At 44.7% G+C, this 15,249-nt stretch overlaps 1 protein-coding gene across 1 annotated transcript in view; it reads left to right on the top strand.

Moving 5' to 3' along the window:
* The window catches only part of LOC144145861 (cytochrome P450 3A41-like), a 48,191-nt gene that overhangs the window by 25,698 nt on the left and 7,244 nt on the right, over positions 1-15,249 (top strand). Inside the window, exons 7-12 of the mRNA XM_077677668.1 lie at positions 5,342-5,487; positions 7,565-7,680; positions 10,607-10,697; positions 11,246-11,403; positions 13,822-13,910; positions 15,012-15,149. Of these exons, the coding sequence (XP_077533794.1) occupies positions 5,342-5,487; positions 7,565-7,680; positions 10,607-10,697; positions 11,246-11,403; positions 13,822-13,910; positions 15,012-15,149 (738 nt within the window). The remainder of the gene's footprint in view (positions 1-5,341; positions 5,488-7,564; positions 7,681-10,606; positions 10,698-11,245; positions 11,404-13,821; positions 13,911-15,011; positions 15,150-15,249) is intronic.

Here is a 15,249-nt window from a genome sequence, read left to right as displayed (position 1 = left end):
CTTGGGCAGCTCTATTTATACCCAAAAGCGACAACGGTCAAACGCAACAGGCTGGAACACGCCGCGAACGTCACAGACACACACAACACTCTTTCCAGAGTTCGTAAGCCGTTCATAGCCTCGGGCACGTTGAGTCCGAGAGAGGGGAGAGAGGAGGACTCCGTTGCGATCGACGGGGCCTCGGTGTCCTTGAAGAGCGTGAAGACGAGCCTTGCAGGCAGCCGCCGAAGTTTTGCCGAGAGCAAAGCGTCTGACGCGGCTTTGTCGCAACTTGTTGCCGACATGGTGGCGCGTGTTTTCGAAGGAGCACGCAGGGGCTTCGCCGCACAGCCGAGGAGTGATGCGGGACAGTACGGCGGCGCTGGCCGATTCGTAACAACGCCTAGCTGAAATAGCCTTCCTGAACTTGAAATCAGACCCAGAAATATTTTTATAATTATATACTAATACTTATCCGCATTATAGTCTCAGCACACTGCATTTAAAAAAAATTCGGACTAGGACAGGGTACGGCATGCAACTGCTTCAATGGCAGGTACCTAATCTTCTAAATATGTATCCTTCTTTACTTGGTGTGATGCAAAGCTGCTCTCCTCTATTAGCCTTCCGAAAGAAAGCTAAACGGCTTCTACTCGAGCAATAATGTCATGTCCTTCCGTCTCCTCGTTTTTCGCTTGTTTTTCTGTTATGTGTGCGTGTGTTTTGTGTAAAAATACTTTTGTGTTGTAATCACTATAAAAAACAGTATTTCTGGGTATGTAACAAGAGTTATTTTATTACGCAAATTTATACTTCCAATTTTGCATTGTGAATACTGTGCAGACTCCAGAAATGTATACAAACAGTGTATGGTTAGCCTGATGTTGTTTTATAGTTGTATATATAATTGTACATGGTTTGAATTACAGTTTGTAAGGCGGCTGTCTTTTTGTAACAAACTGCTGTTTGTGTGTTTGTGCTGCCTGGGTCTAGGGGCCTAGTCAGGCGACTGGAAATGTCGCCTTTTGCCATAGCCCCAGGGCAACCTCTTTTTGTTGGCGAAATAAAAAATTCAATTCAAATACCTGAAATTCCCCTGCGTAATAACGAGGATGTCTTGTGTTTCTTTTTCTGTCGCCTATATTGCTTTCAGCCCGAATGCGAGCTGCTTCCCCTCCAGTTATGCACCAACGATGCCACAGTAAAACCATTGTAAAGCCTCCGTCTTATTCGTTACAGGAGATACGCGCCTACCTCGACCATACCCTGTGCACGTCTAAGTACCCTACTTTTGTGCAGATTGCCCGGAGTTCTCCGCACAGTTTCTCCTCAGTACACGGGATCACGCGTACATCCTTTGCTATCATTTCCTAGGTCATTACGAAAGGGCACAAGCCGCAAAAACATCGATGTACGAGCTTACGTCTCGAGCGAGGCTGAAAAGTTTTATGTTGGAAAGCTAGAGAAAACATATTTTGTTCATACCGTCATAAAATAATTTTGCCGCCGTTAAATGTTAAACTTATTTTTTGAATTCTTTGTTGTGCGGAAGGCTCAGATTTGGCCTAGAAAATTCCGAAAAAGCCTGCACATTCAGGTCCGAATAAAAGCAGGAACAAAAATATTACACCGAGAAACTCAGCAGTTTCGAATAGACGAAGCTGTGAGTGACTTATTTGTGGATGCAGAAGCCGAAATTTTAATTCCTAATTACTCTTGTAACATGCATTTATTATGCCTTCATTTAACAAGAGCCGGAACCATGACTTTGCGCGTTGAGTTCATAGCTTTGCGACCATGCTGTATTAAATATTTACTAAATTAAAAGCCATTTTTCAAACACCGAAAGCTGCAATTTCACAGAAAATAAAAAATGGAACACCGTTCCATAGAGGTTTGCAATTATCCTCGAACAGTTTGACACCTTCTTGTTACACAAAAATACTTGACAACAGATAACTTGGATAGGTTAGCTGCAAAAAAAAAAAAAAGTTAAAGCCGTTCCACTCAATGTGAAAGCTGTCGGAAGTGCAGAGCAGCGATTCGTCATAATGGGCTGCAGCGACATTATCCGCTCACTAGTGCCACCCAATGCATTTCAAATTTCCCGCCTTCGCAGTGCTCGCGCGCTCCCTGCCTGAAACTGCGCCAGCGGGACTTCTCTTCTTTGTGTGCTTGCTTAAATTTCGTATGCTGGAGCTGTTTTGAGCCATTTCGAACGCGCCATTTTTTTCTTGCGCGGCCGCTTTTTTCGCTCACTATCGTGAAAACAAACCCAACGAGCGTTCCTAAATAAATGAACGCGGGAGCTGCCGGTTCTACACACAGATTTTTCCTGGAATGCACCTGCAGTTTTCTTGGCGCTAAACAACGGGGAAATGTATGACAAGCGCCAGTGCTTCGCGGGGTTCGAACGGTTATGATTACTTAAATGGCGTGGTTTTCGAAGCCTCAGCGTGAGCCCCCGACGACGGTACATCAGGCTCTACTTGGGTCCGTTATCTTGCTGCGCGGTCGGATTCCGGCAGTCGCATCGACCGTTAGCGAGCTACGACAAGGAGAACCCGTAAAGTGCTCTGCACTTAAAAAAAAAACAGGTTACCAAGCCCCACAATTATGGCTCACTGAGGACACCAAGCATTGAATGGTAAACATTCATCGAGGCGGCAAAGTCTCCTCCGTAATGCCAGCGCTTTGTGGATTCTTTTTTCATATAACAACTTCAACTGTACTTTTTTTCACGACAACGCCAATGATCTAGGGCCGTGGACGTGGATATAACCTTCAGAATCATAATCTCGTGAGAAATGTATCAAATCGAAATTTTGCAATAGAGGCAAAAGAACCCATACCGGTAGCGTTTGTTGATGGAATGAAATATAGCTTTAACGTGCGCAAATGCACTACTAAAAAAGTTAGCTACTGTGGTGGGAATAAACTGAATGGCTTGGTTTGCTTCAGCGGACGGGCGACGTATTACGCTAGTTCGGGGTTTTTCTGTGTGGTAGTAAAAATAGCTCCTACCTTCCGAGCGACCTATAGCTTGGTGAAACGAAAGAGCTGGATAGCTTGGCGACTATGCCGCGGCGACGAGATGAACTTGGTGAAATTAATTTATTAGCGAAATAAGAACGATTACCCGGTTTACATGTTAATGGCTAAGGCTAATAGGGATGGTATGTAATTGCTTTGCAAGGTTAGCAATACTAAAGGTTGCAAATGGCAACACCTGAAAACTTTCGCTACGCAAGGTTGAACACCGAGACCCCGGAACCACATGAGCTTTCATTAGCTGATATTCAAGTACGGCGCTCAAAAAATCCGAGAAAGTGGCGTTGGCCAAATTTGACGGACAAGAAAAAAGAACAATTTCCCAGCGTAGAAACACTCACTGGTAGCGTACTTTCACAACATAAAATCATCAGGGGTAGCGCACTACACGAATGGACGAGAAAACGAAGACAGAAATAGCTGATTTTGTCTCCTGTCTATCAGGCGAAAAGGTAATCTGTCTGTAAGCGTGCCCTCGATAGCTCTGCCCAATAACGAAGTTTCCTTTTATTAGCAGATCTGATTAATCTTTCAGTTCTGCCGTCGAGCTTTACCACAAAACTCAGCCCAGCCGAGCGCTCGTAAACGTGCACCTCGTGAGTTGCGCCTGTGCCGTCCAGACTTGCACGTGGGCTTGCGCCACGTGAGGAACTCGCACAAAAATTACACCATCTTCCCGTGGGGAACCCTGATGAGGATGCGAAGCATCGTGGCGGTTCCGTGTGGTTCTATTGTGTTGCCGTTATGTTGAGTGATGTGGTTTTTACTAGCGCCAGAGGGAATTCCGCGTCCGGGTCCACACCGGTGGCAAAGGCACGCAAGTGCTGTTGTGTTACGGTGAGTAGGCGGTGCTTCTCGAGGCGCCGAAACTCGTCCATCATGTTCTTGTCGATGTTGTCTCTGTGGTAGAATCGGTAGTCTCCGTCAGCTTGGGTGAGGTAAAGGTTGTTGACATTGGTGCGCCGGCTGAGAGCAATGTACACGCCCTCCTCTTCGCAGCTTTGTCTTCTCGTTCTTCTTCTTCTTCGGCGGTTCCCCTACGGGAAGATGACGACAGTGGTTGAACGCGAACCTATCTCGTGATGGATTCTTTGGTTGGCCAATCCCTAGGGGCGTCCTGCCACAATCAGCATCAGAGGCGCTGCGGACGGGGCTGGTTGAGCTGCAAGGCGCGTGGCGCTTCCCGCCACAGCTTTCCCACGGGAAATTCAGCCTCCCCCTCTAAAGTTTTCAGTTCGTCGTTTCCGTTGACGTTCAGCTTCGCGTGCCTTCGTTGTATCAGTAGCTTCTTGACGTAGTTTGAATGAGTCAAGGACGTAAGGCGCGTTCGTAGCACTTCCTCCTGTCCCGGATTTGTAGCGTAGTGGGAAGAGCACCGCGTACCTCCCGTTGCGGCCAGAGAGTCGTGGGATCGAAACCGGGCGCCGCTAACTATTTCTTTTTTTTTTATAGTGTAGTACTGCGGAGCTATGGGTGTAAGGAGGAGAGTTGCGCATGCGCAGTGAGCGTGTGGACGGCGCCGCCACCAACGACGCAGGACCAGGCGAGCCTAAAAAATGCTTCGCATTTAAAATACGAAGAAGAAATACGGAGCGCACGTGAGCGTGCCCGTCGTGAGAAGCGCCCGGCCAGCTTGAGCTTCGAGAACACTTTTCCCAGCGTTCGTGGCGTGATCTCTCGCCTGCTGCTCTCTTCGCCAGTTCATGTGCGTTCGCTCCTGAAGTGGGGAGCAAAGACGCCGAGTTTGTGCTACAGAGTCCGAGTTAGCGAAGCCGGTTGCCGCGGGTTCTAGCGCGTTCTAACGCGGTCCACTTCAGGAGAGATGTGCAAGCCTTCGGGCTTCGGGCAAAACGATCCAGCCCTGCCACTCATGCAGAACTTTCAGCGACAATTTCGGATATCTATGTGACGCGCAACAGCCGGGTCTCAGACAAATGGAGAGGGGCCGCCATCTTTGCTGTTTTTCCAGCATTGCTGCGCTAGTGTAAGCTGAGCCAATTTTTAAAACTAATCCATGGATTATTATTCAATTTCATCTCCTTCGGTTTTTCTGCGCAGTGTGCAGCTCCGGCTTTTTATTTATCTGTGTTATGATGGGAAGCTACGTGTTTTTGGTCGTAGTATCTAAGTATGGTTTGCGTTTTCAATAAAATTCGTAAGAGCCTTTCGTATTGTCCTTAGAACTGGCTATATCGGTGCTTAAAATACGCAAGGATTGCGGATGGCAAGAGTTGGTTGAACTTCCTTTGCGCGACAGCTCTTGAAAGACAGCCGAAGCAAGGAATTTCAATGAATCTGGTGTATCCCGCAGATTGGCCGATCACTCGTCTTTGGACACAACTGCTGCTCTGAACTACAGCGTTGACTTGGACAGCGCGACCGACAAGGAGCATCCGCTGATTAAGTGCCTTGAAGCCATATTCAGCCCTATGGCCGGCTATAAGCTGATTATGTTGTGTAAGTATAAAGGCTGGGATCTTCCTTGAACAATAAGTTATCACCTTTTTGAAAGTCCCACTGTTATTATTTACGCACAAGCAGCAGCACTAACTTTATTGTAGCAGCGCCTTGTCATATGCACCTTTATATATTGGGCATATACTGTTTTGGTGTGTCTCAATAGGAGAGGAAAATTGATTGCTGTTTAGTGAAGCGAGGAGCTAGCGAACTGGGCTTGTCTTCGTGACTATCTTGTCGAATAAAATGCGGCACGTGTTGGAATAAAAGCTGCAATACGAAACGTTATGTATGCAGGAATGTTAAAGGGACACTGCAGCACCTTTCCCAACTTTCCTCTAAATCCCAAAGGCTGTCAGACTGTAGTCAACAAACACATCCAGTGCTTAGAATATGGGATAACGAGGTATCTGAACCGTAAAGTACTAATCTACGCACACCAGATAACTTAGAAACTTGCTCAGAAGATTTTGCTCTCTTCCTCCGGTCCTGGCTTTCTTCGAGCACCTGAATTACGCCAGTACAACGACGTAGCGGCTCTTGACCTACTTCCTTCCAATAAACCCATTCGGTAGCCACTTTAAGAAAAATCGCCTCAAAAGCAACGCATAAACAGATGGCGTATCTGATGTGAAGAGCTAATTACGCGGTAACGGTTTGTGCTGGCCATAACTAAAGCTTTCACCAGACCAGAAGGAAAGCGTTAAAGGTTTTATCAGAAGTGTGTGTCCCTTTAACAACAAAGCCAGGAATTCTTGTTTCTCACGTTTACATTAGTTATGCGGCGTTAGCCTCAAAAAGCTGCTAACGCTCCAAAGAACAGTGACCACGTTTTTTATTGCAACATGGAGCTAACACTGCACGGAATGATTTCCAGAGACTGACATAGGCCGTCTGTCAGAACAGAAAAAAAAGGCTCAGGCCAGCGTATACATAAGTCTACATTCGTACAACAAAGCTATCATTTTGTTTAAGCTGCAGCTGTCATATGCATTTCCAATGAAACTCCCAATGTTCGTTGAGCTCAAAGGAACACGTACACGGAAAAACAAACCAAACACGAACCAAAAATTTAAACCGAACCGCGACAAATCAATGTGATTAATCGTGGTAAAATAATGTTGCTCGTGCTATGCGCGTGTTCAAAAATTAGCACCGCAGTTTATTGTTCCAATTAAGCCATAAAACTAGTTCACTTCAACTGGAGCAGGCCCGGACAACTTGTGGGCTATGCTTCATATTTTTTTACGATATCGTTTCGATAACCCGTGACTGTACTGCTTCTAAACGTCTTATAGTGCTTAATATTTAATTATTTCCATCCAATGTGGTTTCTGAGTGACCTAGTGGCTTGGGTAACGCAAAAATGAAGCTCGGTTGATTTAAAACACCCAATCACTGGGGATGTATACTTACACAGCTTTGAGGTGGAATCAGGTAAAGTTTGGTGCTTGTCTTAAATATCCCGAGTAGAGCTGTCTTTCTTCTATTTATTTTTGTTAGTCAATGTAGGGAAGCTGATTTACGTAGGCAGACAGAATTCGGGAGGCGTGGTCTTTGTGTGTGAAGTTTCCGTGATCTAATATTAAGACTTTACCTTGCGACTTGTTATAGGTACGCGAACACGGTTCCCGGTAGGTCCATGAACACGGATCCCGGTACGTCCGGTACCTCGCGGCCGCTGGCCTAGTTGTATGACTCTTCCCCCAACGTGCCGACACGAGGAGCGCGTCACGCACTGCTGCCCAGGCGATGTAGTTCTTTTGCACAAGGTTTTCTTCTGCTACAAGGATCCCAGGCCACCCGCGCGCCGGCGCTCCGCCGCTGACGTCATGCTCACCCAGAGCTCAATGCTCGAAAACCACGCTCAACGTGGAGACTAGCAAATGCAAGAAGGGGATCATGTTCTTCAGGGAGCTTTCTAAGAAAGACTAGATTAATTTACGCCAATGCTGCAACAAATCCGTTTTGATACGGAGAATATAATGCTTGAAAAATGTTGATGGTATTTGTTTCCGTGACACGGCCTTGGAAGTTTGGAGGTTATCTAAGACTTAGTATGTGTCTGCTTCCCCAGTTTTGATGCCGAGGGTCTACAAGTTCCTTCGGTATGATTACCCCCCAAAAGCAAGCACAGACGTATTCAAGGCCTTTGTTTCGCACCTGATCGAAGACAGGAGATCGAAGAAAAAGGTAAGATGGTCGAGTTTGAAGTTGAGTAATACTTATTTACAAGTTTTTAATTTACTCATTAGATGAACGTGTAATCAGTAAATAGTCGTCAGGTTTGTAAACCGAACGCAATAAAACCGTAAGAAGCAGGTATGTATATTACAAGATGTGCGTGACAGCGAGCTGTCCCTATGAGAACTTTTTCCAACTAACAGAGCCAACGGCGAGGTTGGAGGAGCTCTGTTTGTCTAGGGTCACTGCTAGAGAGAAATAGAGGACGGCAATCATGATTTCATTTACCCACTAAAACGGGCCTTCTTAAGAGTAGTTAGCTAACAGCGCTGGCCGGGTTTTCATTTATACAACGCTCAATTGAGTCGCCGAAATGTCTGAACGTAAGGGCACACGCGGCCGACAATATGCGCATATAACAGAACTTTGAAACTGCGAGAAAATTGGAAGGAAGTACTTAAGGCATTTTATTTTTCTTTACTGCTCGCAATTATTTTTGTAAGATTGTCTGTGGATGAGGGGCCTGAATTGCTCAGGAGTGCGTTTAGATATACTTACCTACTCACTGGACGAAATAAAAGAGAAGAATTGTTCTGAAAAGCGAAACTGCTTTTTTTACGCTTTGCGGGGGGCGTGTTTGCAATACAAAATTTTTTGGCGACTTCAAATTTAGCTTTGCCTGCACAAACGTAGTCCAAATGCAATGTTGACCACTCCTGAGCTGTTCGTGAGTTTTTTCAAATTTACGACAGGAACTCCTAAAACCTGAAGTACAAGGATATTAACAACGGAGCTGTTTTACAAGCCGTAAGCTGGGTGTTACAGGAAAAAAATACCAAGAAAATTTGGAGCGCTTGTGAGCGCCGAGTGTTGCCCGGCACGCGCAGTGGCGTTAGCAAAGAAAAAAGACTGGCAAAAACCACGAGGATCGAGAAAATGCCGAGCACTCGTGAGCGTGCGCCTCGTGGCGACCGCCGAGTCCCCCGGCTGGCGCATGGGCTTTTGCGAGAAAAAAAAAAAAAAACCTCCACCACTGTCGTCAAGCGCACCTGTTCATGTAATGCTCGGCATGGGGAACACGACGATATCGATGCATATGACGATGAACGCTACTTGCACAGTGCAAAGAAACGACAGAACATCTAAATAAACAATTTCAAGCTTTTACAAACGTGGGGTGATGTGTCCTTCAGTGCTCACGTATAAAGAAATCCTGCAGCTTCGCTATGTTTGGTTCAATCCTTGCGCGACGTAGCGCAAGCTTCGCCAGCTTAGCTTTTTTTTACTCTTCCCCTCGACAACAGTGCTAGTCATTCCTGTAAATGTTGTCGCTATAAAGAAACCTTCAAAAATGTTGAGCTGGTGGAAGTCTACAAGGCTGAGGATGACTTTTTATCCACCACTCGCCGCGGAAAAGACGACAGCCTCTTCGATGCACATGACGATGATCACTAGCAACTAAACTATGCAAATAAACAATGACACTGAAGCTCAGCTGACTTCGGCCATGTTCTCCTACAACAGCTTCGCCATGCAAGTCTTGCGTGTGAGAGCAATCTTCCCCGAATTTCTCTAACTGCGTACTTTTGCTGGTTGAGAACCAACAAGTAATTTTTATGCCGTGTGTGTGGCCGGAACCGGGTTTTTGTAGTCGACAACAGCTGCGACCGTGTGAGCCAGCCGCAACACGGCGAAGTTTCCCAGTATCACGTAGTTTTAAAAGTGATAGTCAGAAGAGAATTGTGCGTTATTAGTTTGTTATTAGTCTGGTTAGTACTGTGTTATTAGTGTTATTAATACTGTGTTATTAGTCACTTTGATTACTAGTATTACTTCCTGACATGCTGTTTTACTGATACCGTAGTAACCTCATCTATGTATCCTCCTAATGTATTGCTTTCTTGTATTTTAAGGTATTTAAATAAATAAATAAACAGATAGATAGGTGTAACTTTATTAAAGAAATGACTGGCTCAGAGGCCTATAAGAATGGTAGGGGAGAAAAGGAGGAGGTAAAATTAAATAAATAAATAAATAATAATTAGAATTCTTGGGAGAGCAGTGTGATTGGACGGGGGATATGATGGGTTATGATAGGAGTTGGGACAGGAAGGAGAGTCGGTTTCGATTAAGGGAACCATACGAAGAAGATTGGCAGTATAGCGTAGCGCGAGGGAAGAGGAAGAAGCAGACTCGGATGGAAACGAGGGTAGGAGGGTGAAGAGGACCAAATAAGTGTAGGAAAAGGCATCGGGGAGGACAGGTATTGGAGGGGAAGGGTTAAATGCAGGTGGGGGAGCGGGAACAGGTAAAGGAATATACGAGAAGACAGAGGAGTGAAGGAGGAAGAAGTCGAATGGGTGATAGTGCGGGGAACGGAAATGAAATGGTTAAGTGGTATAGAAGAAGGAGAGGGGATTGGCAGAGACGTGGAGGAGGAAGAAGATCGAGGGTGAGGGGAAGCTTGGAGGACGAAGAGCTAGGATTGTGCAAGTGTTTGGGAAGGAAAAAGGTGGAAGGGGTGGGACAGGGAATGGAAGGGCGTCAGCAGTAGGAGGTAAATGGAGGGAGGGGCGTTGCGGTGTAGCGTGGCAGAATAGTTGTCGTCCGTGAAAGTCATTTGCGCCGACGCAAGCAGATACCGGGGTCTTTTTTTTTGGTGGGACTGTTCCAACAGCCATACGTGATTGAATAGAGGGTTGACCACCATAATCTCGCCTAATGCGCCATTAACGTACCACCGCAGAAAGTGCTCTCATTTACGATATTGGTAAAAAACAGAACAAATAGGCTGTGCCACATCTAATTCAGGGATGTTCCACTGCATTGGGGGTGTGTGGCGCAGTGTGGGTGTAAAACGTTCCCTCCGTGCAGTACAAGGGGAAATATGATAAGATGCTTCGTTTCGTCTAACGTTTCAACGCATTCCTTTTAGGAGGAAGATGACTTTCTCCAGGTGTTCATGGATGCCGAATATGACTGGGACAATGCGACAGACCGAAAAGAACAGAATGCAGAACCAAAGAGTGAGAACAGCAAATTTGTACAATCCGAATAGTTACTATAAACGTCGAAGCGCCGTTTAGACCCTTTTTCTTTGCTTCATATTTCGTTCCTTTAGTGTTTATAGCTCACTTAAAATTGTTGCTTTTATTTCTGTTTGTGTCACATTGCCGGTGGAAAACGCCTTAAAAATGATGCATTAGCAACGTTCCTCTTCGGTAAAGACAAGAAATTATTCTGAAATTTTATTTGGACAAAGCTGTTATAGCAGAAAACTGGCAACTATAAAGTGCTGGCAGTTTGCGTTGTATCTAACGATACGTTGAGTTGAATAAATACCCAATTTTACAACAGTGTTCTCTATTTTATGCTTCAGACACATTGCTAAAACATTTCTAAGATAAATTTTGAAATGTTATTGTTCCTACGGGCCAATTTCTTAAGCTAACGAAATCGAATATTGACGCTAACGTCTTTCTAACACTGCTTGTACTCATGGAAGATCTCAATGAATGTGTTGTAACGCATGTTTACTATGAGAGGAGCTCTAATAAATGATTCGCATTTGCAGGGATGTCACTGGACGAGATAACGGCTCAGGGCATAGTTTTCTTCGTCGCCGGCGTGGAAAGCGTCGCTGCAGCCATATCTTTCACGGCCTACTTCCTGGCGCTGAACCCGGAAGTGCAGGATAAAGTCGTTGCGGAAGTAGACAAGGCGCTCTCAGAGGTATGTAAAGGCGGGGAGAATGTGTCTTCAAACATGAACTGCGGAAAATCCTACTAGCAATTGAAAAAAAGGACGAGACAACACTTCAAGAAACAAATGAAATGGCTAATGCATGAAGCATTTTCTGCAGTACTCATTCAAAAGAAAGGGCAACCTGAACAGAGTCGTCGCCATTATTCTTTGGTCGCATTTTGTAAGCCTCACTTTCACTTAACTTCGGAATATATTGTAACAGAAGCTTTCACATCTGCATTTGCCCCCGTCCATGCATTAAAAATCTCTCAGTATCCGGAAAAATGAAGCGTTTGATTTTGCTTGTTAAATGTAGGGACAAATGTGTCATGTGCCTCCTTCCCCGTGTTTTAGGCTTATGGGAAGGGCGAAGCAGCTTGGACGGGTGAACGATTTCGCGTTGCTGAAGTCGTGGAAAGTATGAACATAGCTTGATGGAAAAAGAAGAACAAATCCGTGGCTGGCCTCAAGAATGCGAAGCTAACCTTTTTAATCTCTTCAACATCCCTCTTATCGAAATTATGTTAGTTTGCCCTCTTTCGAATAAAGTCAGGATGGAAGGGATCCCCCGCAGTACATTCCTAGGAGACTGCAGAAACATAAACCACTGACAGTTTGCACCCTCGTACAAGCCAACGCAAAAATCTGGGGAACAGCGCCTCAGTTACCCCGCCAGAATTGATTAGTCCACTTCTCTTGAGCGGCATTCCGGAACCTGTAGCTACGAAGATAGACTATGATATGACCAGGCTGCTGCATAGTGACACAGCTGGAACACTGCTTTTTTCTCTGTCTTTGACAGGACGTTGCAGAAAAACACTTTTCTAAGAACTTGGGAACGGGGCCATCGTTATACAACTTCTATAAGTAGGGGGACAAACTTTTTTGTCTGTACTTCCGGGCCTAACGCTGTCTAGCTATTTGTGTAAGCTTATTTAAAAATGATTATTCGTTCATTTTTTTGGTTTGAGAAGATTAATGGTTTACTGAACAGATATCTGGTGGTCTTTAGGGCTGGTTGATGAAAAACAGATCATCCGGTTACTTTTGATTGAAATTTTATTGGTCTTCGTTCATAAACAACGCTGCTTCTCTGTGTTCTTTCACATGGCGAAGGCATATGATTCAACCTTGCGGCTCGGTTTTTTGCTGGATTTACAGCATGTTTGTATTAGTGGCAACAAGCTCAGTCGTGTTGAGGATTAACCAAGTGATCGCACCTTTGATAAAAACGGCGGACCAGGGAAAGAGTTCTGAACTGCACACTTTGCCTTGTTAACGAGAGCTCAGTAAATACTATTCTACCCCGCACTGTTTTACATCTTCTGTCATTAAGGCTAAGTTAGTTTTATGTCCCACAATGCTTAAATATGCGAAAACATCATGCAACAACACGAAAAGAACATCCAACATGAAAACAACATGCAATTAGACATCAACAGACTAGTTACATAGGCTAGAAATGGAGCGATAAAATACTGTTGTCTTTTCTACGCAGTCCAGCATCTGATTCGGTGCAAAATGTTGCAGAACCGGCACACTCTGGTAAAAAGAGAACACAAGTTTCAGGACATTTTACTTGTGCATACGCTCGCATATACTATAACCCACATTAAGTGTATAAATCTGAAGACATGCCACAAGAACCACTTGAACAAAACAAAGTTTATTCTCTTTCTCTCTCTCTCAACGATGCAACGAAACAAAGTTTATTCTCTCGCTCTCTCAACGATACCATGCCATTTGTCCGGGGTAACGAGCTCTAAGTGTCTTCTAGAGCTTTGTAATAGCCTTGTGAGGTCAAGCATAGACCTCAGTTGTCGTAATCTGTCTAACATAGAAGGAAAACCTATACGAAAATACACATTAGTTACATCACATTTCGCTTTAGGCATACTTACCAAACATTTTCATGTTTTCTCAAAAGTGTTTTTAATTACTCGCGGGTGTTGACATATAAGTACATATCATACCACTTGTAGGCCCACTTGGTCTCCTGATTGTTCGCAAAATGTGGGCTGCATCATAAGGACTTTAGACATGGCGTATCAGTGTTATAATGTTTCAATTCTGGTCCTATACACCAGCCTTCAAACTTGCAGCAATTTTAAGATAGTGCGTTTCATAAATAATTCCATTTCAACATTTCTGAAATACCTAGCGTTTCCATCATGGGCATTTTTGCGTTGTTGGCCTTGCAATCTAAAACCGCGAACCATTCTTATCAACGTGTGGCCAGGAGGCACGTAAGGAAAATGCGCATATCGAGATGTTTTTTTTTTCTATCTAGCGCTTGAATGGTCCCTCCACCATGAAATCTAAACAATGAAAGCAGACAGCCCTAAACTGAAATGTTATTTCGTCTTTCGCCCGGAAAAGCTATATATTTGTATCTTATATTTTCAGGGTGGACTGACGTACGACACCCTGCAGGAGATGCCTTATCTCGATGCTTGCATCAAGGAGTCGATGAGAATTATCACTTCCGACTCAATGTGAGTATTCTGAAAAACACAACTCGCCTTTTGCGCAGTTATAGTTAGCAGCGTCTGTGCATAGCAACAAACCGGGAGTTGTCCAATATCTCCGTTTTGTACTGCCTGAAACACGCCAGCTTAACATGAGTTCTCTGTCAATGTAAACTTTGTTAGCAGCTGGTTTCACTGCTCCCGACACGAAATAATATCATGTACCCCTCCGTCTAATGACGAATACGGTTGAACGCGAAGCTTTCTTGAGAGGGATTCCTGATAGTTGTCTCAGTTTGGACTTTGACTCGCACGCAGTTTGGACTTCGATCGCATCGGTTTTGACTTTGACCTTTCGCAATTTAATTTCGCGCGAGCTTGCAAAGCTTCGCGTGCAACCATCGTCGTCATTAGACATAGGGATGCATGATTTTTGTGTCTCATTTTGCACCTACAAGCACTCCTTTCCACATCCAAACTGCTTCCATAGTGTCCGGGTGCGATCAGATAGACGTCGGCTTCATGACGCGGGGGACCCAGGTTCGATTACGACCACGGGAAGCGTTTTTAATTTCACTTACCCGCAATCATCATCATCGTCACAGAAAGTTGGCTTTCCTGAAATGCGTTTTTGATACATACGCCATCAGTGAGACATAGAAAGCTACTTACGTACTACCGAAGTGGAAGGTAATGTTTGCCATAATTTCCATGTGCGTGAAAAGCTGCTTATAGGGATTCGGTTTATTAAGAGCGAAAAGAGCGAATTTATTGAACACCGAACTTAAATTAAAATTTGCTTGCGTATTATACAGTGAAACTGCTTAATGCCCCAAACCACGGTCGTTTCCACATGCCCACCAACACTGTGATTTAACGTGATCAACTACAGCAAATTTGTAGTAGGAAGGGAGGCATTGGGCGCATAGATTTTTTAGTGAGCGGCTCGGGCTATCATGAACCACATGTAAAAAAAAAGCCAATTGAAGTTGTCGGAATAATCATTTACTTAGGGTAACTGCACTGTTTGGATACACTAGAGCAGCATTTCTACAGTCCAATTGTTTAATAAAACAATCTTGTATTGAAATACGTACATCTGTTGTTTTACCCTCGCATTTGACGTAGGACCATGCGGCTGTGCACGGAGGAGACCACGGTGGCTGGCATCCACTTCAAGCCAGGAATGTGTGTGGACATCCCATTTGCAGGCATCCACCACGATCCAGAGTACTTCCCTGATCCAGAAAAGTTCAATCCCGAAAGGTATGCGTTGCCCCATGGGAACCATCTTACCCGCGGGTAATAAACAGTTTACTTGAAAACTTTCAGTTATTTTCGAGGAAGAATGAAAACGATGCGCGGG

Source organism: Haemaphysalis longicornis, unplaced genomic scaffold (assembly GCF_048455015.1).
Source record: "Haemaphysalis longicornis isolate Haplotype H1 unplaced genomic scaffold, Haemaphysalis longicornis Haplotype H1 scaffold_7, whole genome shotgun sequence".
NCBI classification, from domain to species: Eukaryota; Metazoa; Arthropoda; class Arachnida; order Ixodida; family Ixodidae; genus Haemaphysalis; species Haemaphysalis longicornis.
This window is presented reverse-complemented; position numbering and strand designations above follow the sequence as displayed.